The 25604-nt window shown below is 40.6% G+C and overlaps 1 protein-coding gene across 1 annotated transcript; it reads right to left on the bottom strand.

Moving 5' to 3' along the window:
- Positions 1-466: 466 nt before the first annotated feature.
- LOC111978426 (cyclin-dependent kinase 1) lies at positions 467-4240 on the bottom strand. The gene is made up of 8 exons (XM_024008490.2): positions 4134-4240; positions 3593-3635; positions 2617-2773; positions 2290-2413; positions 1937-2107; positions 1642-1805; positions 1054-1195; positions 467-807 (listed from the first exon to the last, which is right to left on the bottom strand). Exons 1-8 carry the CDS (start codon positions 4143-4145, stop codon positions 694-696), a joined length of 927 nt encoding a protein of 308 aa, XP_023864258.1. The 5' UTR covers positions 4146-4240; the 3' UTR covers positions 467-693.
- Between the last annotated feature and the right edge of the window lie 21364 nt (positions 4241-25604).

The following is a 25604-nucleotide window of genomic DNA, read 5'->3' as shown; positions in this document are numbered from 1 at the left end:
AACAGATTTGCCAAGGAATGGAGTGGAAATTAGCTGACTTTGATCTGTAAGGTAAGTAACATTAATGTGTCAAGCAGATTACAAGTTCTCTTTGCCATTTCCGAGATGTAGCAACGTTTAAGACATGGATTTCATGTTGTAATGTTAACAAGGTACCCAAAAGTAGTTTGAAGTAATGTTTAAATTTTATTAGCTAAACAAAACTTGTTAAACAGCAAAATTGTCACTGAAATCAGCCTTGCAGTCTACCAATTATTTGTAATTATGTTCCYGCTCCCCGCCATCAGAAAAAAACTGGCCCGCAACTSAATATAGTTGATGATCCCTGTGTTAAACCCTGATAAGGTATGACTTGCTAAAAACAGAAATATACACTTGTAAGCATCAAACTGAAGGCAGGAATGCAGAAACAAAGTGACAGATTAACAGTTATTATTGCCTGATAAAAAAAAAAAACAATTTAGAATTATCAGTTCTGCAAAAGTGCACTTTATTGAAAATATACTGTCACTTTAGATCCAAACTTTTTGTTTTTTTACATAAAAGTTATTTACAGAATAGTTATTCATATTAGATAGAAAAAGGACAAACAAAGAAAGGACAAATATACAAAAAATAAATCAAACGAACAAATTCAATACACATCCATAATTGTACTCTTTTTCAGGTCCATTGAGTAGAGCCATGTGACATTTACATCGTGACCGTGCTGGCAGGTAGAGTGGTTTTGTCCAGGTCGTCAAAGTATGGATGGCTCATAGCCTGTCTAGCAGAGATCCTCTTGGGTGGGTCATAGATCAGCGTTTTCTACAAATGAGGACGATAGGAAGTTATGAAGCGACACATTCTACAAAAGGTGGGACATGGTCACTTTCATTTGTATCCTAAAGACTACTGCTGTGCTGACAGAACAATAGGTCACTTCAATATCACTAATACTATCCAAAACACAACCAGCCCCTTGAAAAAGACAGGTGTGCACCGCGCTTCTACAGTAACAATGTTTCATAATCAATCTGAATAAATATGAGGAGAAGAGGGAAACTGTCTTACAGCGAGCAGATCAATGCCATTCTTATCTAGGTTTTTCACCATGGAGGACAGATTCCCTGACTTCCACTTGGGGAACGTGTTCTTGTAGTCAGGCAGAGATTCTACCTCTGGCCAGATGTCATTGTTGGGAGTACCAAGGGCCCTGGAAAAGAAAGAAACCATGGTTGATAAATACTTAATTCAAGGAGATCATAAAATATCATACAGTATGCCCATCATGGAGCAATTATCTCAGTGTTGACTGTTAATCACTCAACTTATCAATTCTGGATGGCCCATTGCCCACCACAGCTCAATCAAATGTCCGAATCTAGCATCAAATAGCTACATTGTCTACAACAACAAAACTAACATTCGCATTTATTGATTAACCAACCTAGATGTTGGTAGCAGTAGGATTTGTTATATTACAGATGTGTATATTCACATGCAAATATGCTGAGTGTACAAAACATTAGTAACACCTGCTCTTTCCATGACAGACTGACCAGGTGAATCCAGGTGAAAGCTATGATCCCTTATTGATGTCACCTGGTGTAACTCAACATTAGAAAGGTGTTCCAAATGTTTTGTACACTCAGTGTATACCTGAAGATCCTGAAGAGCTGGTCAATCTCTGAGTCTCCATGGAAAAGTGGTTTCTTTGTGGCCAACTCCGCAAAGATGGTCCCGATACTCCAGACATCCACAGGGGTGGAGTACCGTGCGGCACCCAGCAGAACCTCAGGAGCCCTGTACCACAGTGTCACAACCTGGACACAAAGACACAGTTAATGATGCCATTAAAATGTACGCACACACACACACACCTTATGATAGCCTTACTTTACATGTGTATCTCCTAATGCTCTTTGGAAATGAACTATGTGGTGTTCTGGCTTACCTCGTGGGTATATACCCGGACTGGCACCCCGAAGGCCCTGGCCAACCCAAAGTCTGCCAGCTTGATCACTCCCTTGTTGTCAATCAGCAGGTTCTGGGGCTTCAGGTCTCTGTGGAGGACCCTTCTACAGTGGCAGAACAGGATGCCCTCCAAGATCTGGTATAGATAGCTCTGGATGGGGGAGATAGTAGCAGAGGGTTAAAATTCACCTACTGGCAAGAAACACTGTTTACAGTCCAATACAACTTGGACTAAAAACACTAAGTTGGTATACTAAGAGCAGAAAGTGAAAAAAAAAAATACAAACAAAGTTATGTGCATCATGACTGCCCCGCCCTCAGTGGGGTCAATACCTTCACAAGCATGGGGTCCATGTACTGGCCCGAGGGGATAGAGTCTAGGTATTTCTTCAGGTCCATGGAAAGGAACTCAAAGATGAGGTACAGTCTGGACTCCTGCATCAGCACATCTAGAAGGCTGTTTGGAGACAAAATACATGTTATTTGTTTATGTAGACACTAGACAGCTAATATGATATGGCGATAGCAAAACCTGCTCAGAGCCTATTTGGAATGATGGTGTGTCTGAGCTTTGAACTGATAAGACATCACATCTACTTTCTTGCTGCCTGGCTACTGTAAACTCTTTAGGAACCCCACAGACACAAACACACTACATACCGTACAACATTAGGGTGCGCTAGCTCTTTGAGCAGAGAGATCTCTCTAACAGCTGTGCTTGGCACTCCCTCCTCCTCACTCTCCAGTCGGATCTTCTTCATGGCCACTATCTGGCCTGTCGACTTGTGTCTGCCTTTGTACACAACCCCATAGGTACCTGGAAATCACAAGAACAATCATGCTTTACTATGTTGTGTAGCTAACTTGATGAATAATGTAGAGCGGCAAGTGGTACCGCTGCACCGAGTCTGGAACCAACAGGATCCTGAAGTTATTTTTATTTTTTACCTTTATTTAACTAGGCAAGTCAGTTAAGAACGAATTCTTATTCACAATGACAGCCTACCCCGGACGATGCTGGGCCAATTGTGCGCCGCCCTATGAGACTCCCAATCACGGCCGGATGTGATACAGCCTGGATTCAAACCAGGGAGTGTAGTGAAACCTCTTGCACTAAGATGCAGTGTCTTAGACCGCTGCACCACAAGTGTCTACTCCCAAGAAACAAGACTGGTAAATAGTGAACAGAAATATCTACACAGACTACCCCCCCTTTGTACTGACTCTTGACTCATCACATATGCTGCTGTTAGCTWTCCTGTTGCCTAATCACTTACCCCTACCTATGTGTACATATCTACCTCAATTACCTTGTATCCCTGCACATCTACTTGGTACTGGTACCCCGTGTATATAGCCAAGTTATCGTTACCCATTATTATCGTTCTATTATTTTTTATCTCTGCATTGTTGGGAGAGGCCAATAAATAAGCATTTCACTGTTAGTTGACGAAGTATGTGACAAGTTAAATTAGATTTGATTAACAGGTTGGAAGAAAATACAAAGAAGAAAATCTAATGACATGCACACAAGTCTAGCAAGCTAGATATAGCAGGTTCAAAATTATATACATATTAGTCTAGATAGATAGCACGTTTGGGGGGGGAACAAATCAAAGTTGAGGAAATAACATACCCTCTCCGATTTTCTCTATTTTCACGTAATCCTCCATTGTTCCCTGAAAAAAAAAACAGTCTAGGTTACGAAAGCCATTTATGCAATTTAAAATGAACGATAGGTCAAAATAGCCAACTTAGTTTGTGTTTGTTGGAGTTAACTACAGTAGCTAGATTTAGTTAAGAAACCTCGCGTAATCTAACAAGTGTTAGGGAAAAAGCATGACGTCTGCGTTAAAAAAATAGATAGTCAACTAACGTTATCTAAATACTTGCCTAACGTTACCTACCTAACTTAGGTAGCCAGCCAACACTGAACATTATATTAGTATCATTACTCGATAACAAAACAAGTATAACATTACTTTGTGACATTTAATGTGACGCCTTGTTAGTAATAATTTCCAATATCCTCGTTTTCAAAAACTGTGCATGTGATAGCTAGCTAGCGAATGTTTCCCTCAATGCTAGCTAGTTACATTTTCAATTTCATGACAACTGCTACAATACAATCGATCAAACAAACAATACATGTTGCTAAAAATGTAAAACTTTTATACCGGTCGTGCCATGTCGTTGTGTAACGCGACTGTTGAATGGAAAATGAGTGTGGCTCTATTACAGTCAGCTAGCTAGAGTACTACTGCTGGGTGCACTCTTTTCGAATTGGCCGCGGGACTGCTAGCTTTCAAAACCAAGCAATCACGTCGCTGGATGTCTTTCAAAAGAGCCAATCCGGAGGAGGACAATTCGAAGCAGGATATGATGGTTTTAAAGTTTAAACAGAGAGGAAGGGGCGAAGCGAGATGGAAACTTAAATATGTCTCCTCCAGCAAGTTGGCTTTTTTTTCCACTAAGCGGAGGTTTTGTATGGTCAATTAGAAGGTCGAATTTGGTCAACAAAAATGCAATGTCTTATGTGCTACGTGAGTCTTATTTGATCGAATATAAGTTCCATAATGGTTAAGTTGTTACGATTTTACTGACATCGCGGCAACTTTGAAAAAAAAAACGTTATATTGGATTGTGCCTGGGTTATTGCTATATGGTATCATTGGGGCGTCCCTACCCTATTAATGCCTACCTTTACTTTAACAATAACCCCCTGGCCCCTTGAAAACGTCAGAGTTGGGACGTCCCAAGGATTGCATATAGCAAGAACCGGTGTGCCTGTTGTTCAATCAAATCAAACTTTATTTGCCACATGCACTGAATTGTAGTGTAGACTTTACCGTGAAATGCTTACTTACAAGCCCTTAACCAACAGTGCAGTTCAAGAAGAAGAAAATATTTACCAAGTAGGCTAAAATAAAAAGTAATAATAAAAAGTAACACAATAAGAACAACAATAACTAGGCTATATACAGGGGCACCGGTACCGAGTCAGTGTGCGGGGGTACAGGCTAGTTGACGTAATCTGTACATGTAATGGCTATGCATAGGTAACAAGCAAACGGCGAGTAGCAGCAGTGTACAAAAACAAGGGGGGGGGGGGTGAATTGTTCGGTGGCGATTTTTATGAATTTCTCAGCAGTCTAATGGCTTGGGGGTAGAAGCTGTTGAGGAGTCTTTTGGTCCTAGACTTGGCGCTCCGGTACCACTTTCCGTGCAGTAGCAGAGAAAACAGTCTATAACTTGGGTGACTGGAGTCTCTGACAATTTTATGGGCATTCCTCTGACATCGCCTATTATATAGGTCCTGGATGAGAAAGGGCAGTGTGGAGTGCGATTGAGATTGCATCATCTGCGGATCTGTTGGGGGCGGTATGCAAATTGGAGTGGGTCTAGGGTTTCTGGGATAATGGTGTTGATGTGAGCCATGACCAGCCTTTCAAAGCACTTCATGGCTACAGACGTGAGTGCTACGGGTCGGTAGTCATTTAGGTTACCTTAGTGTTATTGGGCACAGGCACTATGGTGGTCTGTTTAAACTGAAGCAAATGAAATGGGGATACAAAATACCAGAATTTGTCCAAAAGAAACTCTTGTTTGCAATTGTTGGACTAATAATTACACCCTAGATAAGCTAGACGCGGGCAAGAGTGTCCAAGGCAGTATTGCATGTGTCACTGTCTGTCCATGTGTCACTGACTGTCATCTCAAAATTTCCCCTCGACCTGTGTGTACCTACGTTGTAAACATTCATTCATAGGCTAGGTTGTAGCAACGTCATGGTATCATGTAGTAGCCTAAACCGATTGATGTTACATTGAAKTGGGTGAATGGAATATGAATGACAGTCATCCAACATGCCGTAATAGAAATAAGGCCATGTTCACGAGAAAAAAAAAATGTCCTCCCTCATCATAAACGGCATTGACCGCCACTGGTTTGTAGCATATCGCAAAAGACAAAAGAGAGAAGTGTGTGGCACTCCAGCATCTCAGTTCAGCCACGAACTTAACATTTGCGAAGTTGTTCTGGGCTATGAACAGAAACACTATTCCTTCACTGTTCTGAGAGGCAATGAGGTTCTTGGCAGTGTCTGCATTAAGTGCTCCTGTGGATCGTGTGTTCAGCCAAGGGAGAATCATACTGCGGTCCCATAGCACCCAAATGAGTGATAGAACCGTGCTTAATTTGATCTTTTGCTAATGCAATGCATTGTAAGAGAGAGAGGAAATAAATGATGATAATGGAGCAGTGAAGTCTTGAGAACATACAATGGCTGCTCTGAAGTTTGCACTTGTTTTTTCTTGTATAGTTATGAAAAAATAAAACAACTTTTGGGATTTTCCTGGTTTACATTTTGTGTCTACAGTAGGTGTAAGCTGTGTTGAAAACCTAAGAGCCTAAAAGTCTTGTCATTGGAACCATTTGTATGGCCTTTCTGTCAGTAATAGGAATAAAATTTAAAAAAGAAATTCTAACATGATCTTTGACTCAAGTTTATTATGTAGTGTACTAGTAGTATAAGAAAAACAGGAAATAAAAAAGTGCATCGAAATTGACATAAAACATGTAACCATTGACTTGAGGACACAAAACCCCAAATTAGGGACTTGTGACTCGACCTGAGCTGTGGACTTTACTTGAGACTTGCCTGTTATTTCTTGGGACTTGATTGAAGACTCYAAGGTTGAGACTTGAAAAATTGTGACTTGGTCCCATCTCTGTACACAAGCAACTACACTCACATGTGTCGTGTGTATAAAGGTGTATGTGAATGTGGCTTTTGCTCTATGGCTCTGAGACTGAGCAGAACTGAGTCAAGGTTTAAGTCTCTCCCCAAACACCATGGATGTGTGTGGCACTGCCCTAACACCACCAGCACAGACACCACGCTAGTTAAACCTAGGAGTCTCCTCCAAATGGCAAAACAGAGGAACACAAGAGGATCAACCAGTCCAATGAACTCAAATTCAAAAGACACCAACCATCACTAAACTAATTTCCGAACTGTAAACAGCAATATCAGATCAATAAAGCACAATTTGTGTTTTACTTCAAATTATATTCTGTTCTCCAGTGAACTGATGACATTGAATATAATCCATGTTTGTTATTTATTTATTTAGTTAAAACATGTTGGTATTACAGACTCGGACAGGTAGAGGTTGAAAATGTCAGTGAAGACACAGTACATTTAAATTAGATCTTTAGAAAGATGAGAGGTGCTGTGATACAATATGTTTTTCAAAGCTAAACTAGCTTTTTTTGTTGCCCAGGTCGGCCTTATGAATAATTATTTGTTTTCTTAACTACACAAAAATGTGAACGATTACATGGCAATAACACCCGATCTGCAAATAAATTATGCTATGCATTAGAGAATTTAGGAAAACGGCTTAGAGTTAATTACTAAGGAAGATGAATAAAGGAGTTCAATAGAGCATACATTATTGCTGCTTTTGAGGTTGCATTAATTATGCATAGTGAAGTGCTTTCTAGTAATCCATTATGCAAAATGCTCAAGGAAAAAACATTAGCTAATGATTAAAACACTCCACATAGCCATATTAATCATGGCGATTAATCTGCTGGCTGGGTGCATGGTGAGGAAAGTTCACATTCGAACAWGAAGATACTGGGAAGCTGATGTTCATAGTTTTTACATAATGTACTCATCCATATGCTCATTGCTCCAGTGGGTTTCAAAGTAAAACAACAAAATGGAAAAGCAGTCAGCACCATTAGCAGGGTAGTGATCAATTACTTCTAAATATCTGCTCGTTGCTTTGTGTAATATGCTTTATGTCTATCAATTTATATAGGTTTGAACATGTCATGTTTCAGTGGGGATATGTCCTATTCTCATATTTATCACTTTCAATGATATTTCCCTTATTCAACACTGGTTTCTTCAGTACAGCTTTCCAACGCAAGGTGCTCCCATTGTTTTATCAGCTTAGTTTTGTTACATGTCTGACATGTATCATATTGTATTGGCAATCACTTAACCATAGCTGAAGACATCAGATATGAATGTCCTATAAAATAAAAAATATAGCATGTCATTTGTTCCCACACCTTTTATTACATTTTTGTAATATAACATACATTTATATTAGCCTAACAGTCTATCAGTTTTGTAGGCCTACCTATTGTAATGGGAGAGGGAGGGTTTAACCCACCTCACGACATGTCCAAAGCTAGAATTATTACAACGCTACTGCCCTAGTTGTCCTATTAAAAAGAACAACCCAAAACTCTTTACTAGACCTTCATGTGTTATTTTTATCCTCCTGATGTAATGTTCGTCGTCTGAAGATGAGGAATCATCGGACCAAAGCGCAGCGTGATAAGTGTTCATTTATTAAAATCAGAACACTAAACAAAATAACAAAGAGAATGAAACGAAACAGTCCTGTCTGGTACAGACACAAAGACAGAAAACAACTACCCACAAAACACAGGTGGGAAAAGGCTACCTAAGTATGGTTCTCAATCAGAGACAACGATAGACAGCTGCCTCTGATTGAGAACCACACCCGGCTAAACACACAGAAATAAAAAACATAGAACACAAAACATAGAATGCCCACCCCAACTCACGCCCTGAACAAGCCAAAATAGAGACATAAAAATGATCTCTAAGGTCAGGGAGTGACAAGTAGGGTTGCACATTTTAGGGAATATTCAAAGGTAGAAACTTTCGGTGAYAATTAACGGGAATATATGGGAATTAACAGGAATATTTGGGAATTAATGGAAATATATGCAAATTAATATTAATACCATTTAAATGTAGTTTTTTTGCATTGGATATATTTACCATATCATATGGAGACAGAAACATAAACCTTTAACCTTKTCATAAGTAGACACAATTGCAAATTATTAAATCCTTCCTATAGAAATGTTAAAAAACCATTTAGTTACGAATTAAACTTTAATTAAATGAGTTGACTCTTCACATTGGATGATTTCACTAACTAACTAAATAAAGGGAATATTGAATGCTCCCTTGTCACGCCCTGATCTGTTTCACCTGTCTTTGTGCTTGTCTCCACCCCTCTCCAGGTATCGCCCATCTTCCCTGTTATCCCCTGTATTCTCTGTTTGTCTGTTTCCAGTTCGTTTTGTTCGTAGAACCTACCAGCAGTTTCCCCCTTGCTCCTATCTTGTCTTAGTTCCTGTTTTCTAGTTTTTCCCGGCTTTGACCCCTCTGCCTGACCTGAACCTGAGCCTGCCTGCCGTCCTGTACCTTTGCCCCACTACTCTGGATTACCGACCTCTGCCTGACCGGACCCTGAGCCTGCCTGCCGTCCTCTACCTTGTTGTTGTAATAAAATTGTTACTTTGACACAGTCTACATCTGGGTCTTACCTTGAATCGTGATATCCCCAATGATCTATCGCATCTCCCAAAAACGTTTTCAACATACATCTGTAAAATGATAGTCTATAAACTAAAGCTTCAGTCGTCTTCCTCTRAGGCTTCCATGTCTTCTCCCTGGACCTCCTCAATGTCCACCTCTTGAACATCAGACTCTGAGGCCTCATCTTCATTTTCCAACCTTGTTGAGGATGGCTTGTTGTCAGTCTTAAAAAGACTCAAATTTGCCCGGATGGCCACCAATTTTTCAACCCTTGTATTGGTCAGCCTGTTGCGTGCTTTGGTGTGTGTGTTCCCAAACAAGGACCAGTTGCGCTCTGAGGCAGATGATGTTGGTGGGATTTGGAGGATGATGGAGGCAACGGGAAAGAGCCTCAGATGGACAAAGTCCCTTCCACCAGGTGGCTGKTGAGATATGTTGGCACGACTGCCATATTGCATCTCCATCCCAAAGCCCTTGCTTGGAAGTGTACTTCACCAGACTGCCAAGAACCTTGCCTTCATCCAGGCCAAGGTGGCGAGACACAATAGTGATGACACCGTAGGCCTTGTTGATCTCTACACCAGACAGGATGCTCTTGCCAGCATACTTGGGGTCCAACATGTACACTGCGGCATGTATGGGCTTCAGGTAGAAGTCTTCACACTTTTTGATGTATTTCAGAACTGCAGTTTCCTCTGCTTGGAGCAACAGTGAAGTGGGCAGGGCAGTACGGATTTATTCTCTTACATCTGCAAGCAGAGTCTGAACATCAGACAAGATGTCKTTGTCTCCCTCAATCCGTGCAATGGCTACTGCTATAGGTTTCAGTATTTTCAGGCTGCTTACCACTCTCTCCCAAAATACATCATCCAGGAGGATCCTCTTGATGGGGTTGTCCATATTGGAAGACTGTGATATGGCCATTTCTTGGAGAGACTCCTTCAAACATGATGACAACACCACCCCAACAGGTGTTGCTGGGCAGCTTCAATGTGGTGCTCTTATTCTTCTCACTTTGCTTGGTGAGGTAGATTGCTGCTATAACTTGATGACCCTTCACATACCTAACCATTTCCTTGGCTCTCTTGTAGAGTGTATCCATTGTTTTCAGTGCCATGATGTCCTTTAGGAGCAGATTCAATGTATGAGCAGTACAGCTAATGGGTGTGATGTGAGAGTAGGACTCCTCCACTTTAGACCAAGCAGCCTTCATGTTTGCAGCAATGCCTGTCACCAGTGCAAATATCTTCTGGGGTCCAAGGTCATTGATGACTGCCTTCAGCTCATCTGCAATGTAGAGACCGATGTGTCTGTTGTCCCTTGTGTCTGTGCTCTTGTAGAATACTGGTTGAGGGGTGGAGATGAGGGGTGTAGAATTATTCCTTGCCCACAAACATTTGACCTRCCATCAGAGATGATTGCAATACAGTCTGCTTTCTCTATGATTTGCTTGARCTTCACTTGAACTCTGTTGAACTCTGCATCAAGCAAATGAGTAAAGCATGTCTGGTTGGAGGGGTGTATGCTGGGCGAAGAACATTCAGAAATCCCTTCCAATACACATTGCCTGTGAGCATCAGAGGTGAACCAGTTGCATACACAGCTCGGGCAAGACATTCATCATCATTTCTCTGACTACGTTCCTCCATTGACTCAAAAAAAACTTCTGATTCCAGGAGGACCATGAGCTGTTGCTATCGGTAAGGTGTCTGATTCATCATTTTCACCTCGAATAGAAGTAGAGGGACTTTTGTCAGAGGTTGCTTGTTGTGAGCGCTGAGGGAACTTTATGCACTTGGCCAGATGATTCTGCATCTTTGTTGCATTCTTCACATATGATTTGGCACAGTATTTGCAAATGTACACAGCTTTTCCTTCTACATTAGCTGCAGTGACATGTCTCCACACATCAGATAGTGCCAATGGCATTTTCCGGTAAAGATTTGAAAAAATGAGTAAAAAAAAACCTGAATACAATTCTACTGTATGTACAGATAAATAGTTAAGCAGTTAGATTAAACAACTCCTTTGTAAGATAAATGTTTTAAAATGAAACATGTKTGGAAACAGGTAAAGTAACACTCCGCAGTTAGCAGGGTCAAGCAAAAACAAACTAGAAGAAATTATTAACAAATTAGATTTGATTTAAAAACACTTTGCTGTAGGCTACTATTTACTAGTTAACATAAAATCATGCATGTATGTCATATAAAATATATTCACCCCACCCAGTATTGTAATCAAAACTTAACAGAAAGCATGTAGTCCTTGGCTCAAACAGTGTAGTAGTGTGGTCTCAATAGTATCTCATTAGTGTGCAAGATCTTGAGAATCAGCTGTACATGTGATGGAAAAGTGCACTGCACGTGATGGAAGACTGCACTGTGCATGCAGAGCGTTGTAATTCCTTTGAATTGGGGATAGTTTAACCAAAATATGCCACAAGACCTAGAATTGCCTGATGTGTATCCCACAAAAAAGGTTCAATATTATAAGCTAACTTTTTTGATGAATGTAAGCAAAATTCCCGGGCTTAACTTCCCATGGAACACTTCAGGGGAAATTCTGGAAATTTACCGGAAAGTTTACGACCCTTTGCAACCCTACTGGCAGGTCAATTCACTGTTTGACGGAGTCCTGCTGGACACCGCCTGCTAGAGAGAGATAGTGTTGTTGAGTTTGTTTACTCAGAGAGTGTGCTACCTCTCCATCATGACAGAGAGCTTGGGTGAGTGGATAGCCTGTTGAAACAAAAACTGCTACATTTCCTAACAAAAGTTACATTTACCTGTTGATATTCTATGGTACCAAATGTTGTCAGTCAGACTGCATCCCTTGTGACATATGTTATATCCTATTGACAAATGCAGCAATGGAAATTCCAACATTCATCCTTTTTGGGATAYATTTTGCTCCTTGACTGAAACTATGTGAGCTCCTCATCTATCAAACCTCACACACTGCCTTTTAAGGAGCCAAACCATGCCATTCACTCCTCTTTTGAGCTATGTGCTTTTCGTGTTGAGGTACAGACAGCAACAAGTGGAAATAAACCATTACTGTTTGGTCTGTGTTTGGATCAGCTATTTTTCACACTGACCTCTTTATTGGCCCTCATGTACAATTCAGACTCTTACAGCCCGTAAGAGTCCAGGGCCACTTTCCCTGGAAGACACTTAGTWGGCTCCTCTTGAGCTGTATGAGGGTCTCGTCAGCTTTTTTTCCTACTCCATATTTTATATTTACAGTGGGCTATGTTTCCWGGGAAGTTTACATACACCTTAACCAAATACATTTAAACTCAGTTTTTCACAATTCCTGACATTTAATCCTAGTAACAATTCCGTCTTAGGTCAGTTAGGATCACCACTTTATTTTAAGAATGTGAAATGTCAGAATAATAGTAGAGAGAATGATTTCTTTCAGCTTTTATTTCTTTCATCACATTCCCAGTGGGTCAGAAGTTTACATACACTCAATTAGTATTTGGTAGCATTGCCTTTAAATTGTTTAACTTGGGTCAAACGTTTTGGGTAGCTTTCCACAAGTTTCCCACAATAAGTGGGTGAATTTTGGCCCATTCCTCCTGACAGAGCTGGTGTAACTGAGGTTTGTAGGCGTCTTTGCTCAAACACACTTTTTCAGTTCTGCCCACAAATTTTCTATAGGACTGAGGTCAGGGCTTTGTGATGGCCACTCCAATACCAACTTTGGAAGTATGCTTGGGGTCATTGTCCATTTGGAAGACCCATTTGCGACCAAGCTTTAACTTCCTGACTGATGTCTTGAGATGTTGCTTCAATATATCCACATAATTTTCCTTCCTCATGATGCCATCTATTTTGTGAAGTGCACCAGCCCCTCCTGCAGCAAAGCACCCCCACAACATGATGCTGCCACCCCCGTGCTTCACGGTTGAGATTGTGTTCTTCCTCTCAGGTTATGTTGATATAGGACTCGTTTACTGTGGATATAGATACTTTTGTACCTGTTCCTACAGCATCTTCACAAGGTCCTTTGCTGTTGTTCTGGGATTGATTTGCACTTTTCACACCAAAGTACATTCATCTCTAGGAAACAGAACGTGTCTTCTTCCTGAGCGGTATGACGGCTGCGTGGTCCCATGGTGTTTATTCTTGCGTACTATTGTTTGTACAGGTGAACGTGGTACCTTAAGGCACTTGAAAATTGCTCCCAAGGATGAACCAGACTTGTGGAGGTCTACAATTTTTTTTCTGAGGTCTTGGCTGATTTCTTTTGATTTTCCCATGATGTCAAACAAAGAGGCACTGAGTTTGAAGGTTGGCCTTGAAATATGTCCACAGGTACACCTGCAATTGACTCAAATTATGTCAATTAGCCTATCAGAAGCTTCTAAAGCCATGACATAATTTTCTGGAATTTTCCAAGCTGTTTAAAGGCACAGTCAATTTAGTGTATATAAACTTCTGACCCACTGGAATTGTGATACAGTGAATTATAAGTGAAATAATCTGTCTGTAAACAATTATTGGAAAAATGACTTGTGTCATGCACAAAATAGATGTCCTAACCGACTTGCCAAAACTATAGTTTGTTCACAAGAAATTTGTGGAGTGGTTGAAAAAACGAGTTTTAATGACTCCAACCAAAGTGTATGTAAACTTCCGACTTCAATTGTATATGTCACGTCTGCTCCCGCTCTTCCCTCCCCCTGGCGCTCGAGGGCTCCAGGTTGCCATCCATCACGCACACCTGCCTTCCCTCGTCACGCGCATCAGCGTTATTGAACACACCTGGACTTACTTTAAATAACTGCATGTTCAGTTCCCTGCTCTTTTATGGCATAGATTTTCAAGACCATTTTTAAGTTTAAAATTGAAAATATTTTCCGGCCAACTGAGAGCTAGTTACATTGAAATGTTAGTCTTGGTAAAAGGTGACTAATCACAGCGATTAAGTCAAAGATTGTCTATTATATTGATAAGCTAGTCGAGTGATCACTCTAATAATGGAAATACTTGTCCTCAAAGATGGAAGGCAGGTGGGAGGAGGCAAGATCAGATGGGACTATTCTAGCCAATGAGAGGGCAGATACGCGTGTGAACAACAGGCCACAGAGATAGAGGACTCATCTTTATATCTGTGCCATTATAGCATCTGTGACAGCATGGGCAGCGACATTGAGGCTATCTCCYTTTTAAAGTATGTCGTGGCAATTTCCTGTATTACCAAATGATGAGAGCGCAAACCACACACCAGTCAGAGTTATACTTAAACTTCACATTTAATAATCATTAAGCTTTTGCAATAGCATTTGACTTTCAACATTTCAGTATCTCTAATGAAACGTTGAGAGTCCCCAACATAATGGCAACTGAGATCTTTTATAGCAAAGATCCACCCCCTAGTCGACATGACAAACCACAGATAATAGGAACTGCTTCACAAAGAAAGACTTTTACTTGAGAGAGGAGTATCCCATAGCTAGAAAGCATTCGCTATAAATTATCGTTCAGTTTGGTCTCCTAAACAAGGTTCTAATCTCATCCTTGGTACTTCACTGTCTACCAAAACATTACCTCATCCAATGGCATATATCAATTGTCAATCCTAGATACTCCCATCTCAAATACACCCAAACCTGGACAAACTCACTGAAGACAGTGAGCCTCTTAGGTCATATACTAGGTCAAGATAAGGGCAACCTCAGAGGGGACATACAATGGTTCCAGACACTGCCATACTCTTTCCCCCAATGAGAAAAGTAGGGAGTGACTGGCGTACAGACATTGTATGAGATAACTATTGACATATGAAGACAAGCCTGACCTCTCCCCTCTCTGGGCCCCAAGTGACTAAGCCCTAGCTGAGAAGTGATAACTGCAACTGCCAACCCTATAGACAAAGGGAAATATTTTAATGACAAGTATCTCACAAGCATATGTCTCTTATACACATCTAGATGTGTATAAGAGACAGGCTGAGAAGTGATAACTGCAACTGCCAACCCTATAGACAAAGGGAAATATTTTAATGACAAGTATCTCACAAGCATATTATGAAAATAAAATATCTTATATATMTTACCCAACTCATTCTGAGTCATCCCCAACAAGCACTACATTTTCTTCTTCTTCGTTGGCTGACTGCTCCCACCTCATAGGAAGCCCTCAATTAGGGTTGAGTGGGTTACTTTTGAAATGTAATCAGTAACAGTTACTAGTCACTTGTCCCAATGTTTTTTACAGTAACATAATTTACGGATTACCAAAACTCAGTAACATAATCTGATTACTTTCAGTCACATTTGGATTACTTTCCCCTTAAGAGGCATTAGAAGACAAAAAGGATCCATCAAATGCATTTGGTGTGTCATCCTAGTGGTCTCTGAATTGTGGTCACACTCGCTCAGGTGGAACAAACTTAAACTTGCGCCTTTTTCAATGCTGAATTGAATGCCATTGAGAAAACAGAAAGGTGTCATTATGTATATGTTTTTTAAACATCCTTTCTGAATTTGAAAGTTATCCAAGAAGTAATCATCTAGATTTCAAAACTATCTGTAATCTGATTACAATATTTCTTGCTGGCAACGTTACTGATTCATTTTTTTGTAATCAGATGACATGTAATCAGTTACTCCCCAACCCTGCCAATGTCCATGCTAAAACTGGTTGTATCCATGATGAGTTCTCTATCTCTATGACAACAGGCACAACTCTGATATAAAGTCATGTTTTTCAAAGTTGGCGATATGCCACTAATATCAGTGCCTAAATATGACACAACTTTTATTCAATCAGAATTAGCCTCATGTAGGAAATTAGCAATTCTTWCTTTCTCATTGACCATACAAAAATTCCTCACTTTGCGGGCTTATTGGCAAAATTGGCAAAATTTGCAATTAATTAGAAAGAGAAATGTCTCTTGGGCTCAAGCTAGACCTACAAATGCTTCTCCTTCATAGCACTAAGAAACAAATGCACAGGTTTGATCAGGAAGTCCAAACCAGATTACTATTTAAATACAGTCACAGAGAACCTAAACAACCCTAACAAGTTCTGGAAGCTAATCAAATCAGTGTCAGGTTCTAATGTATCCTCTGGCCTTCCTGACCATTTAATGATGGATTCTAATGAAGTGAAAGATAAAGCCGATATTGTAGGGGTCTTTAACATGTACTTCATATCTGCTGGTTCAGTTTTTGATAATGATGGGGCCCACCTCTAATGTAAGCCCTGTTATAGTCAACTATGACATAGGCCCTCATGAGAACCATTTTATCTTTGAGCCTGTTTCTTATACTGATGTCTATAAAGCACTAAAGGCAATAGACACTAAATAGTCTGCAGGTCCAGACAACCTGGACCCCTACATCTTAAAGATAGCAGCTGGTATTATTACTGAACATGTGGCTCACATTTTCAACTTGAGTCTCTTGACCAATTCCATACCCAGCATTTGGAAATCAGCTTATGTCCTCCCACTACTAAAGGGTGGAGATCCCTTTAGATGCTAATAACTATTGTCATATGCTATCTTAAAACTCCCTATCCTGGCCAAATCTATGAATCCACAGTTAAAAAATGTCTTAATTGAAAAGAACATACTGAGCGGGGCACAGCATCACAACGGCAGCTATGGCAGTGGCAAATGACAATCACAAGTCTGGCTTTCTTGAGATAAATAGAGGTGTGCCCCAGGGTTCCATTTTAGCTCCTGTATTGTTCTACATTTTTATTAATGATCTGGGAAATGGGATGCAACCAGCAAAGTTGCATCTATATGCAGATGATACAGTTATATATTAATGTGCTCCTTCTCTGGTTCAGGCTGTTGAAGAGCTCCAGACTGCTTTTCAGTCACTGGAGGCCTCCCTTTATGGTCTCAAACTCGMCTAGAATGTACAAAAAACTAAATTCATGACCTTTACCTGAGCCAGAGAAGGTTAGCATTGTCACATTTGGTTGCTTATCCATTGAAAAAGTGTCATCCTACAAATACCTAGGTATATGGTTGGATGACAAGCTGTCCATTAAAGTTCATATGGATAATCTTGTGAGGAAGCTTAAATTGAAATTGCGTTTTTATTTTCGTAATAAGGCTTGCTTCCCGCTTATGGCTAGAAAGAAGCTTGTTCAGGCCACTTTTCTCTCTGTAATTGATTATGGTGCATGCAGCCTCCTATGTCTTACAGAGACTGGACTATGTTTATCATGCATCCTTGCGCTTTATTACAGATGCCAAGTCACTCACCCACCATTGCACCTTGTACCAAATTATGGGTTGGACCTCACTTTAAATGCGCAGAAAGCTACATTTGTATGTGTTCATCTACAAAGCCCGTTTGTGTAAACTCCCTCTTTACCTCTGTAGTCTGGTCTCCTTCACCACCAGCAGTTACCATACCCACTCTGATAGGTGGTTGCTACTTGAAGTCCCCAGGACATTTACAGTATTAGGCAAGACTGCCTTCTTGTCTTGTGCACCAGAGGCATGGAATAGTCTACAACCCATGCTTCATTTAGATATGTTATTCCCACTGAATGAATTAAACATTTTGATGGGAGACTCTGTTACAGAGGAGTGTAAATGCTTTTTTTGGATCATGTTGTTGAATTGTATTGTTGTGTGTTTTAATTATGTAATGTATTGATTGTTGCTGCCTTCTTGGCCAGGTCTCCCTTGAAAAAGAGGCTCTGGGTCTCAATGGGCTTTTTACCTGGTTAAATWAAAAATAAAAAATTGTCGTGGACAGATTTAGGACATTTCCTCTCTGATTAAGTCTTAAATAATTTTCCCTCTCTGAAGCTAGATGGAGACATTGAGTCTAGTTGCCGTTGTTATAGTCAATTGCCACACCTACTCAGTCACACTGTCGTGTACAATCAGACTCTCGTCCACAGTGTTTGTAGAATAGATCGAAGGAGATTTCTGCATCTCCTAAGCATTATAGCACCTCCTTGTATCTCTTTCTACCTGTGGAAGTGATATGACTCTTGGAGTTTGTTTTATTTTGTTTGTTAATTGACTTGACTGAAAATATGATAATATTATTCAAATTCAAGATGATTCACAAAAATAACAATTTATAATTAACCTCATGTTAGAAAGTATTCACACCTCTTAACTTTTTCCACATTTTGTTGTGTTACACAGTGGGATTAAAACTGATTTAATTGTACATTTTTGTCAATGATCTTCACAAAATAATCTGTATTGTACATTTGTAAAGAATTTATGTATTCAACATTCTGAGTCAATACATGTTAGAATCACCTCAGCAATTACAGCTGTGAGTCTTTCTGGGTAAGTTTCAAAGAGCTTTCCACACCTGGATTGTGCAATATTTGCCCATTATTCTTTAAAAAATTCTTCAAGCTCTGTCAAATTGGTTGTTGATCATTGCTAGACAACCATTTTCAGGTCTTGCCATAGATATCAAGCAGATTTAAGTAAAAACTGTAACTCGGACACCCAGAAAKATTCACCGTCTTTTTGATAAGCAAGGCCAGTGTAGATTTGGCCTTGTGTTTTAGGTTATTGTCTGGCTGAAATGGGAATTCATCTCCCAGTGTCTAAACAAGGTTTTTCTGCCTGTGCTTAGCTCCATTTCGTTTATTTTTTATCTTTTTGAATATTTGTTATTGGTACTGGTACTGGCTTCCTTCTTTTCACTCTTTCAATTAGGTTAGTATTGTGGGAAAACTACAATGTTGTTGATCCATCCTCAGTTTTCTCCTATCACAGCCATTAAACTCTGTAACTGTTTTAAAGTCACCATTGGCCTCATGGTGAAATKCCTGAGCAGTTTCCTTCCTCTCAGGCAAATCAGTTTGGAAGGATACATGTATCTTTGTAGTGACTGGGTGTTTTGATACACCATCTAAAGTTTAATGAATAACTTCAACAGGCTCAAAGGGATATTCAATGTCTTTTTTTTACCAATAGGTGCGCTTTCCGAGGCATTGGAAAACCTCCCTGGTCTTTGTGGTTGAATCTGTGTTTGAAATTCACTGTTCGACTGAGGAATCTTACATAGAATTGTATGTGTGGGGTACAGAGACAAGGTAGTCATTCAAAAATCGTGTTAAACACTATTATTTAAGCTTGCCATAACAAAGGGGTTGAATACTTATTGATTCAAGACATTTCAACTTTTCATTTTTAAAGAATTTGTCAAATGAATACAAATAAAAAAACATAATTCCACTTTGACATGATGGGGTATTGTGTGTAGGCCAGTGACAAAACAATCTAAAATTGTAATTCAGGCTGTAACACAACAAAGATGTGGAAAAAGTCAAGGGTTGTTAATACTTTCCGAAGTCACTGTAACTTCCATTCTTAATTAGTTTCTTAGCCAGTTATCTAATCAGTCCCCTGTAACGCAGGTGTTTTTGTGATACTGCAAGTTCAAGCTTTCACTTCAAACGACTCAAGGAGACAACTTCAGCCAAGCACTACAAGCTTTAATGACTGTTAAATTGAACAGGCTTAACTAAGGCGGATAATATCTCTTTGTTTAAATGTGCCTCTTCGGTATTCTGTTTAATTAAAGGAGATGGTTAAAAAGCTTTAAATGCAGTCATGCTCATTATGAGTTCTCTGTTAATAGAATGTCTAGTTGATATGAAAGTAAAAACCCAAGTCATTACAGATACTCTAAGCAGCCAATGGAAGGAGCTTTTTTGGAGGGAGAACTATTTTGGCATTGAGGTACGTGCCTGTATAGTACAAGACTTGGAGGCTTACTGAAGTGTTTGATTGGTGTAAGGGTCATTGCAAAGAGCATTATGCTGATCACCACTTTTATGAGTGTGAGCTCTTGTTATGATTGTGAACATGTCTAGCTGCATGCAGAGTAGTGACATACACTACCGGTCAAAAGTTTTTCTTTATTTTGACTATTTTCTACATTGTAGAATAATAGTGAAGACATCAAAACTATGAATTGACAAATATGGAATCATGTAGTAACCAAAAAAGTGTTAAATAAACATATTTTATATTATTTTATATTATAAAGAACATCAATAAGAAGAAGAGACTTGCTTAGGCCAAGAAACACGAGCAATAGACATTAGACCAGTGGAAATTTGTCCTTTGGTCTGGAGTCCAAATAGGAGAGTTTTGGTTCCAACCGCTGTGTCTATGTGAGACGCGGTTTGGGTGAATGGATGATCTCCTCATATATATTTCCCACCGTGAAGCATGGAGGATTCATGGTGTGGGGTGCTTTACTGGTGACACTGTCTGTGATTTATTTAGAATTCAAGGCACACTAACCAGCATGGCTACCACAGCATTCTGCAGCGATACGCCATCCCATCTGGTTTGGGCTTAGTGGGATTATCATTTGTTTTTCAACAGGAAAATGACCCAACACACCTCCAGGCTGTGTAAGGGCTATTTGACCAAGAAAGAGAGTGATGGAGTGCTTTATCAGATGACCTGGCCTCCATCATCCCCCGACCTCAACCAAATTGAGATGGTTTGGGATGAGTCGGACTGCAGAGTGAAGGAAAAGCAGCCAACAAGTGCTCAGCATATGTGGGAACTATTCAAGACTGTTGGAAAAGCATTCCAGGTGAAACTGATTGAGAGAATGCCAAGAGTGTTTAAAGCTGTCATCAAGGCAAAGGGTGGCTACTTTGAAGAATCTCAAATATAAAATATATTTTGATTTGTTTAATAGTTTTTTGGTTACTACATGATTCCATATGTGTTATTTCATAGTTTTGATGTCTTCACTATTATTCTACAATGTACAGAATAGTACAAATAAAGAAAAACCCTTGAATGAGTAGGTGTTCTAAAACTTTTGACCGTTGTGTATGCTTGTTTTTTCTTCTCTGCGTGAACAGTGTACAGTAGGCCAGCCTTGAAGCAGCTCTTTATAAATCAGTGTCAGTCTCTTTCTTATAGGCCAGCTGTCTGTAGCTCTATTTACCAATACCTACATCATGATGAATTATGTCTGGTGAACGACCAAGGCTGTCCGATTTTGTGCCTGTATTGTTATTGTGAATATATATTACATGATTATAAACATCACTATTAAGTGTTTAAATTTATATTTATATTTTTATACTATATTTATACTCCCTTTTAGTAAAACACCCAGTGATGTTTCTAATTTCTTCACAAAACGTGATAATAGTAACATTTTGTGTAAATGTTCTTTATTCCTGTGRTTCAGACAGCCAGAGGCCAGACTGACGTGCCCCAGTATTCCCAAATCGTCTTAGTTGCCATGGAGAGTGCATGCTTGACATGGTTAACCGTTACCATGGGGACTCCCTATCACAATATATCTCATTTGTATGCTTCTCTTGTTGCCTTTACATACATTTTAGATGCTCAGGGGAGAGTCTTTTGGGATCTATGAAAGACCTCTGTAGGCTTCCCTGACACTGCTTTCCCTATTCACTCAACACAATGACACATTTTAATTTCCATGATACATTTTTAGTAAAGATGAAATATGATCATTATACAGAACAATCTGCCTCATGCTTACATTTACATTTTAGTCTGTTCGCAGACGCTCATATCCAGAGCAACTTGCAGGAGCAATTAAGGTTAAGTGCTTTGCTCAAGGGCACATTGACAGATATTCGACTCAGGAATTCGAACCAGCAACCTTTCGGTTACTGGCCCAGTGCTTTAACCACCATGCTACCTGCCGCACTGTTCATTAAAGAGTAGTTTGAGGGGGTTGCCAGAATGCTATAAACACCCGCAAATGTGTTAATTATATCCAAGATGATTTCATTTAGCTTGTTGTTTCCTCCAACAATCCTCACCTGTACAAGGTTTTGATTTCCCAGGTTAGTTTGTGTGTGTGTGTTCGCACGCGAATGCAACTGTGTTTGTGTAGGTGTTATAGGCTATGCTTATATAGGCAGCCCATTTTTTTCCACTAATTGTTCTTTTGACCAGTCAAATCTTTTCATATCAGATATTTTTCAGAACTTATCTGATGGTTCAAAAGACCAATTAAAAGAAAAAAAGATCTCAATTAGGCTTCCAGTGTAAACCCCACCCTGTGCAATTGGGTCCTGGACTTTGATGGGCCTCCCCCAGGTGGTGAAGGTAGGAAACAACATCTCCACTTCGCTGACCCTCAACACTGGGGCCCCACAAGGGTGCGTGCTCAGCCCCCTCCATGTTCACCCACGACTGCGTGGCCATGCACGCCTCCAACTCAATCATCAAGTTTGCGGACGACAACAGTAGTGGGCTTGATTACCAACAACGACAAGACAGCCTACAAGGAGGAGGTGAGGGCACTCGGAGTGTGGTGTCAGGAAAACAACCTCTCACTCAACTTCAACAAAACAAAAAGGAGATGATCGTGGACTTCAGGAAACAGCAGAGGGAGCACCCCCCTATCCACGTCGAAGGGACAGCAGTGGAGAAGCAGATAAGTTAAGTTCCTCTGCATACACATCACAGACAAACTGAAATGGTCCACCCACACAGACAGTGTGGTGAAGAAGGAGCAACAGCGCCTCTTCAACCTCGGGAGGCTGAAGAAATTTGGCTTGTCACCCAAAACCCTATCAAACTTTTACAGATGCACAATCGAGAGCATCAACTGCAAGGCTCTCCAGAGGGTGGTGTGGTCTGCACAACGCATCACTGGGGGAAAACTTTCTGCCCTCCATGACACCTACAGCACCCGATGTCACAGGAAGGCCAAAAAGATCAGAGGACATCAACCACCCGAGCCACTGCCTGTTCACACCGCTAGCATCCAGAAGGCGAGGTCAGTACAGGTGCATCAAAGCTAGGACCAAGAGACTGAAAAACAGCTTCTATCTCAAGGCCATCAGACTGCTAAACAGCAATCACTAACTCAGAGGGGCTGCTGCCTACATTGAGAACCAATCACTGGACACTTTAATAAATTGATCACTAGTCACTTTATACAATGACACTCTAAATAATGCCACTTTAATAATGTTTACATATCTTACATTACTCATTTCACATGTATATACTGTATTTTATACCATCTATTGCACCTTGCCTATGCCGCTCGGTCATCGTTCATCCATATACTTACATGTACATATTCTCATTCACCCCTTTAGATTTGTGTGTAGTAGGTAGTTGTTGGGGAATTGTTAGATCAAGACTGTTCTCAGGGCAGGTCTGCCGGTTTTGACTAGCGTAAGTTACTTTTCGCAGCAGGTTAAGTGAATTTACGCAGAAGGTTAGGGGAATTAACGTGGAAGGTTAGGGGAATTGGTAAAATTCTACAATTGACCCCAAAGGGACTAACATATTTAGATACATTCAGACCTGCCCAGAGATCAGTCTTAGTTTCCTCTAATGAGATGCTGCGACATTTGGCAATGTCTGCTTGCTTCAAAAGTATGTCTCAATTTAACTGTGGTTTCTGTCAAACCTAGCATCAGTTATATTAATACTACACAACCTATTTGGACTATTAGGTTAATTAAAAGGCTACATAGATCTTTAGATAGGCCTACAGGCTGCAATTTAACCAGTTTCATGTTTTCGGTAGGCTTTAATCCAGTTCTTTGAAGGACCTGACCAGTTAATCCTTCATTATTTTCCTGACATCCCTCCCCAGTTCTCTGTTCCAACCTGTTACGGCCTAATTAACCAGGGTCCCCCCAAGGCCTCGTCAAACCTGGCCAATCGTCTGTGCCTCACTCAAAACAAACACCACTGACAGGAGAGAGATACAGATCTGGGCCTCACTGTAACCCATTTTACATATGTTGTGCTCCTACATCTGCATTACTTGCAGTTTGGGGTTGTAGGCTGGGTTTCTGTATAAGCACTTTGTGACATCCGCAGATGTAGAAAGGGCTTTATAAATACATTTTATTTCTGCCTAAAGTTTGAATGCTTTACGCCGGTGTGTTAAGTGATTTTTTTCCACCACCTAGACCAAAGTAAACAATGTGAACCGTCACCCCAGTCTGAGGCCCTGAGGACTCTGTTAATGAATACTCAGGGAGAAAAAGGTGTAGATTCACGCACAGAGCAGGGCAGGTGTTTATTTCGCCTTCGCAGAAGGCTGAAATCGTGGTCACAGGCAGGCAATGGTCATACACAGGTAGGCAAACAGGCAGGTGAATCAAAACTAGGACTGAATGCTAGAATTGGTTCTCACAAACTAGCTAGGAAAAGGCTTAGTAGAGTCAATACCTCAAAGGCATAAACAGGAAGAACTGAACTAAATAAGGAGCTGATGAGACCAGGTGAGTAACTAACACAGGTGAAATCAATTAACAAAAATGAAAGACAAGGCTACGTTCAATAGTAGTTGGAGAACCCAATGAAACGTTGAAACGTCCTTAACGGTGGTGGGTTTGGGCCAGTTACTGACAGCGGTGACTTTATTCTCATCCATGCTGACCCCTCCAGGTGTCAGTACTAAACCGAGAAAGTTTACCGAGGTTACATGGAAGGTGCTCTTTTCAGTCTTCACATAAAAGTTATGGTCAAGGAGCCATTGAAGAACCTTTTGCAAATGCTGTATGTGTTCCTTCAGGGAGTTGGAGTAAATCAGGATGTCATCAATGTAGATGATGAGAAAGCGGTTGATCATATCCTGGAAAACCTTGTTCATAAAGGATTGGAAGATGTCGGGGGCGTTAGTAAGGCCGTAGGGCATGACCAGATATTCGTCGTGCCCTCGTGTGGTGATAAAGGCCGTCTTCCATTCGTCGCCTTCATGTATACGGACAAGGTTATATGCACTTCGAAGGTCGAGTTTTGTACAGATGTTGGCGTGGCCCACTAGTTCAGGGGTCGCTGGGGTCAGAGGAAGAGGGAAATGGTTCTTGACCGTGACGTCATTCAGGGAACGGTAATCAATATATGGACGGAGACCACCGTACTTTTTTCCATCTAAGAAGAAGCTGGATGCAGCCGGGGAAGAAGGACGAATGAAACTTTGAGTGTTTCATCAATGTAGTTCTCCATTGCCTCATTTTCCGGGATAGATAGGGGGTAAACACGGCCCGTCGGTGGGGACACTCCAGGGAGTAAGTCAATAGCACAGTCCACTGGGCGATGTGGTGGCAGAGTGGAGGCCTTGATTTTGCTGAAGACATTTCTGTACTGGGCGTATTCAGATGGTATGGTGGGTGGCACTGCAGAAGCAGAGTCCTCAATGGTGGTGGCTCTGCAGGGTAGGCTGAGACAACCTGTGAAGCAGGTAGAAGACCAGGACAGTAGTTCACCTTGTTGCCACGAGATGGCAGGGTTGTTACGACAAAGCCAGGGGTGAGTGAGTGGC

This window comes from Salvelinus sp. IW2-2015, linkage group LG18, assembly GCF_002910315.2.
Source record: "Salvelinus sp. IW2-2015 linkage group LG18, ASM291031v2, whole genome shotgun sequence".
Taxonomy (NCBI): domain Eukaryota; kingdom Metazoa; phylum Chordata; class Actinopteri; order Salmoniformes; family Salmonidae; genus Salvelinus; species Salvelinus sp. IW2-2015.
Note: the sequence above shows the minus strand (reverse complement) of the source record. Positions and strands in the feature narration are given on the sequence as shown.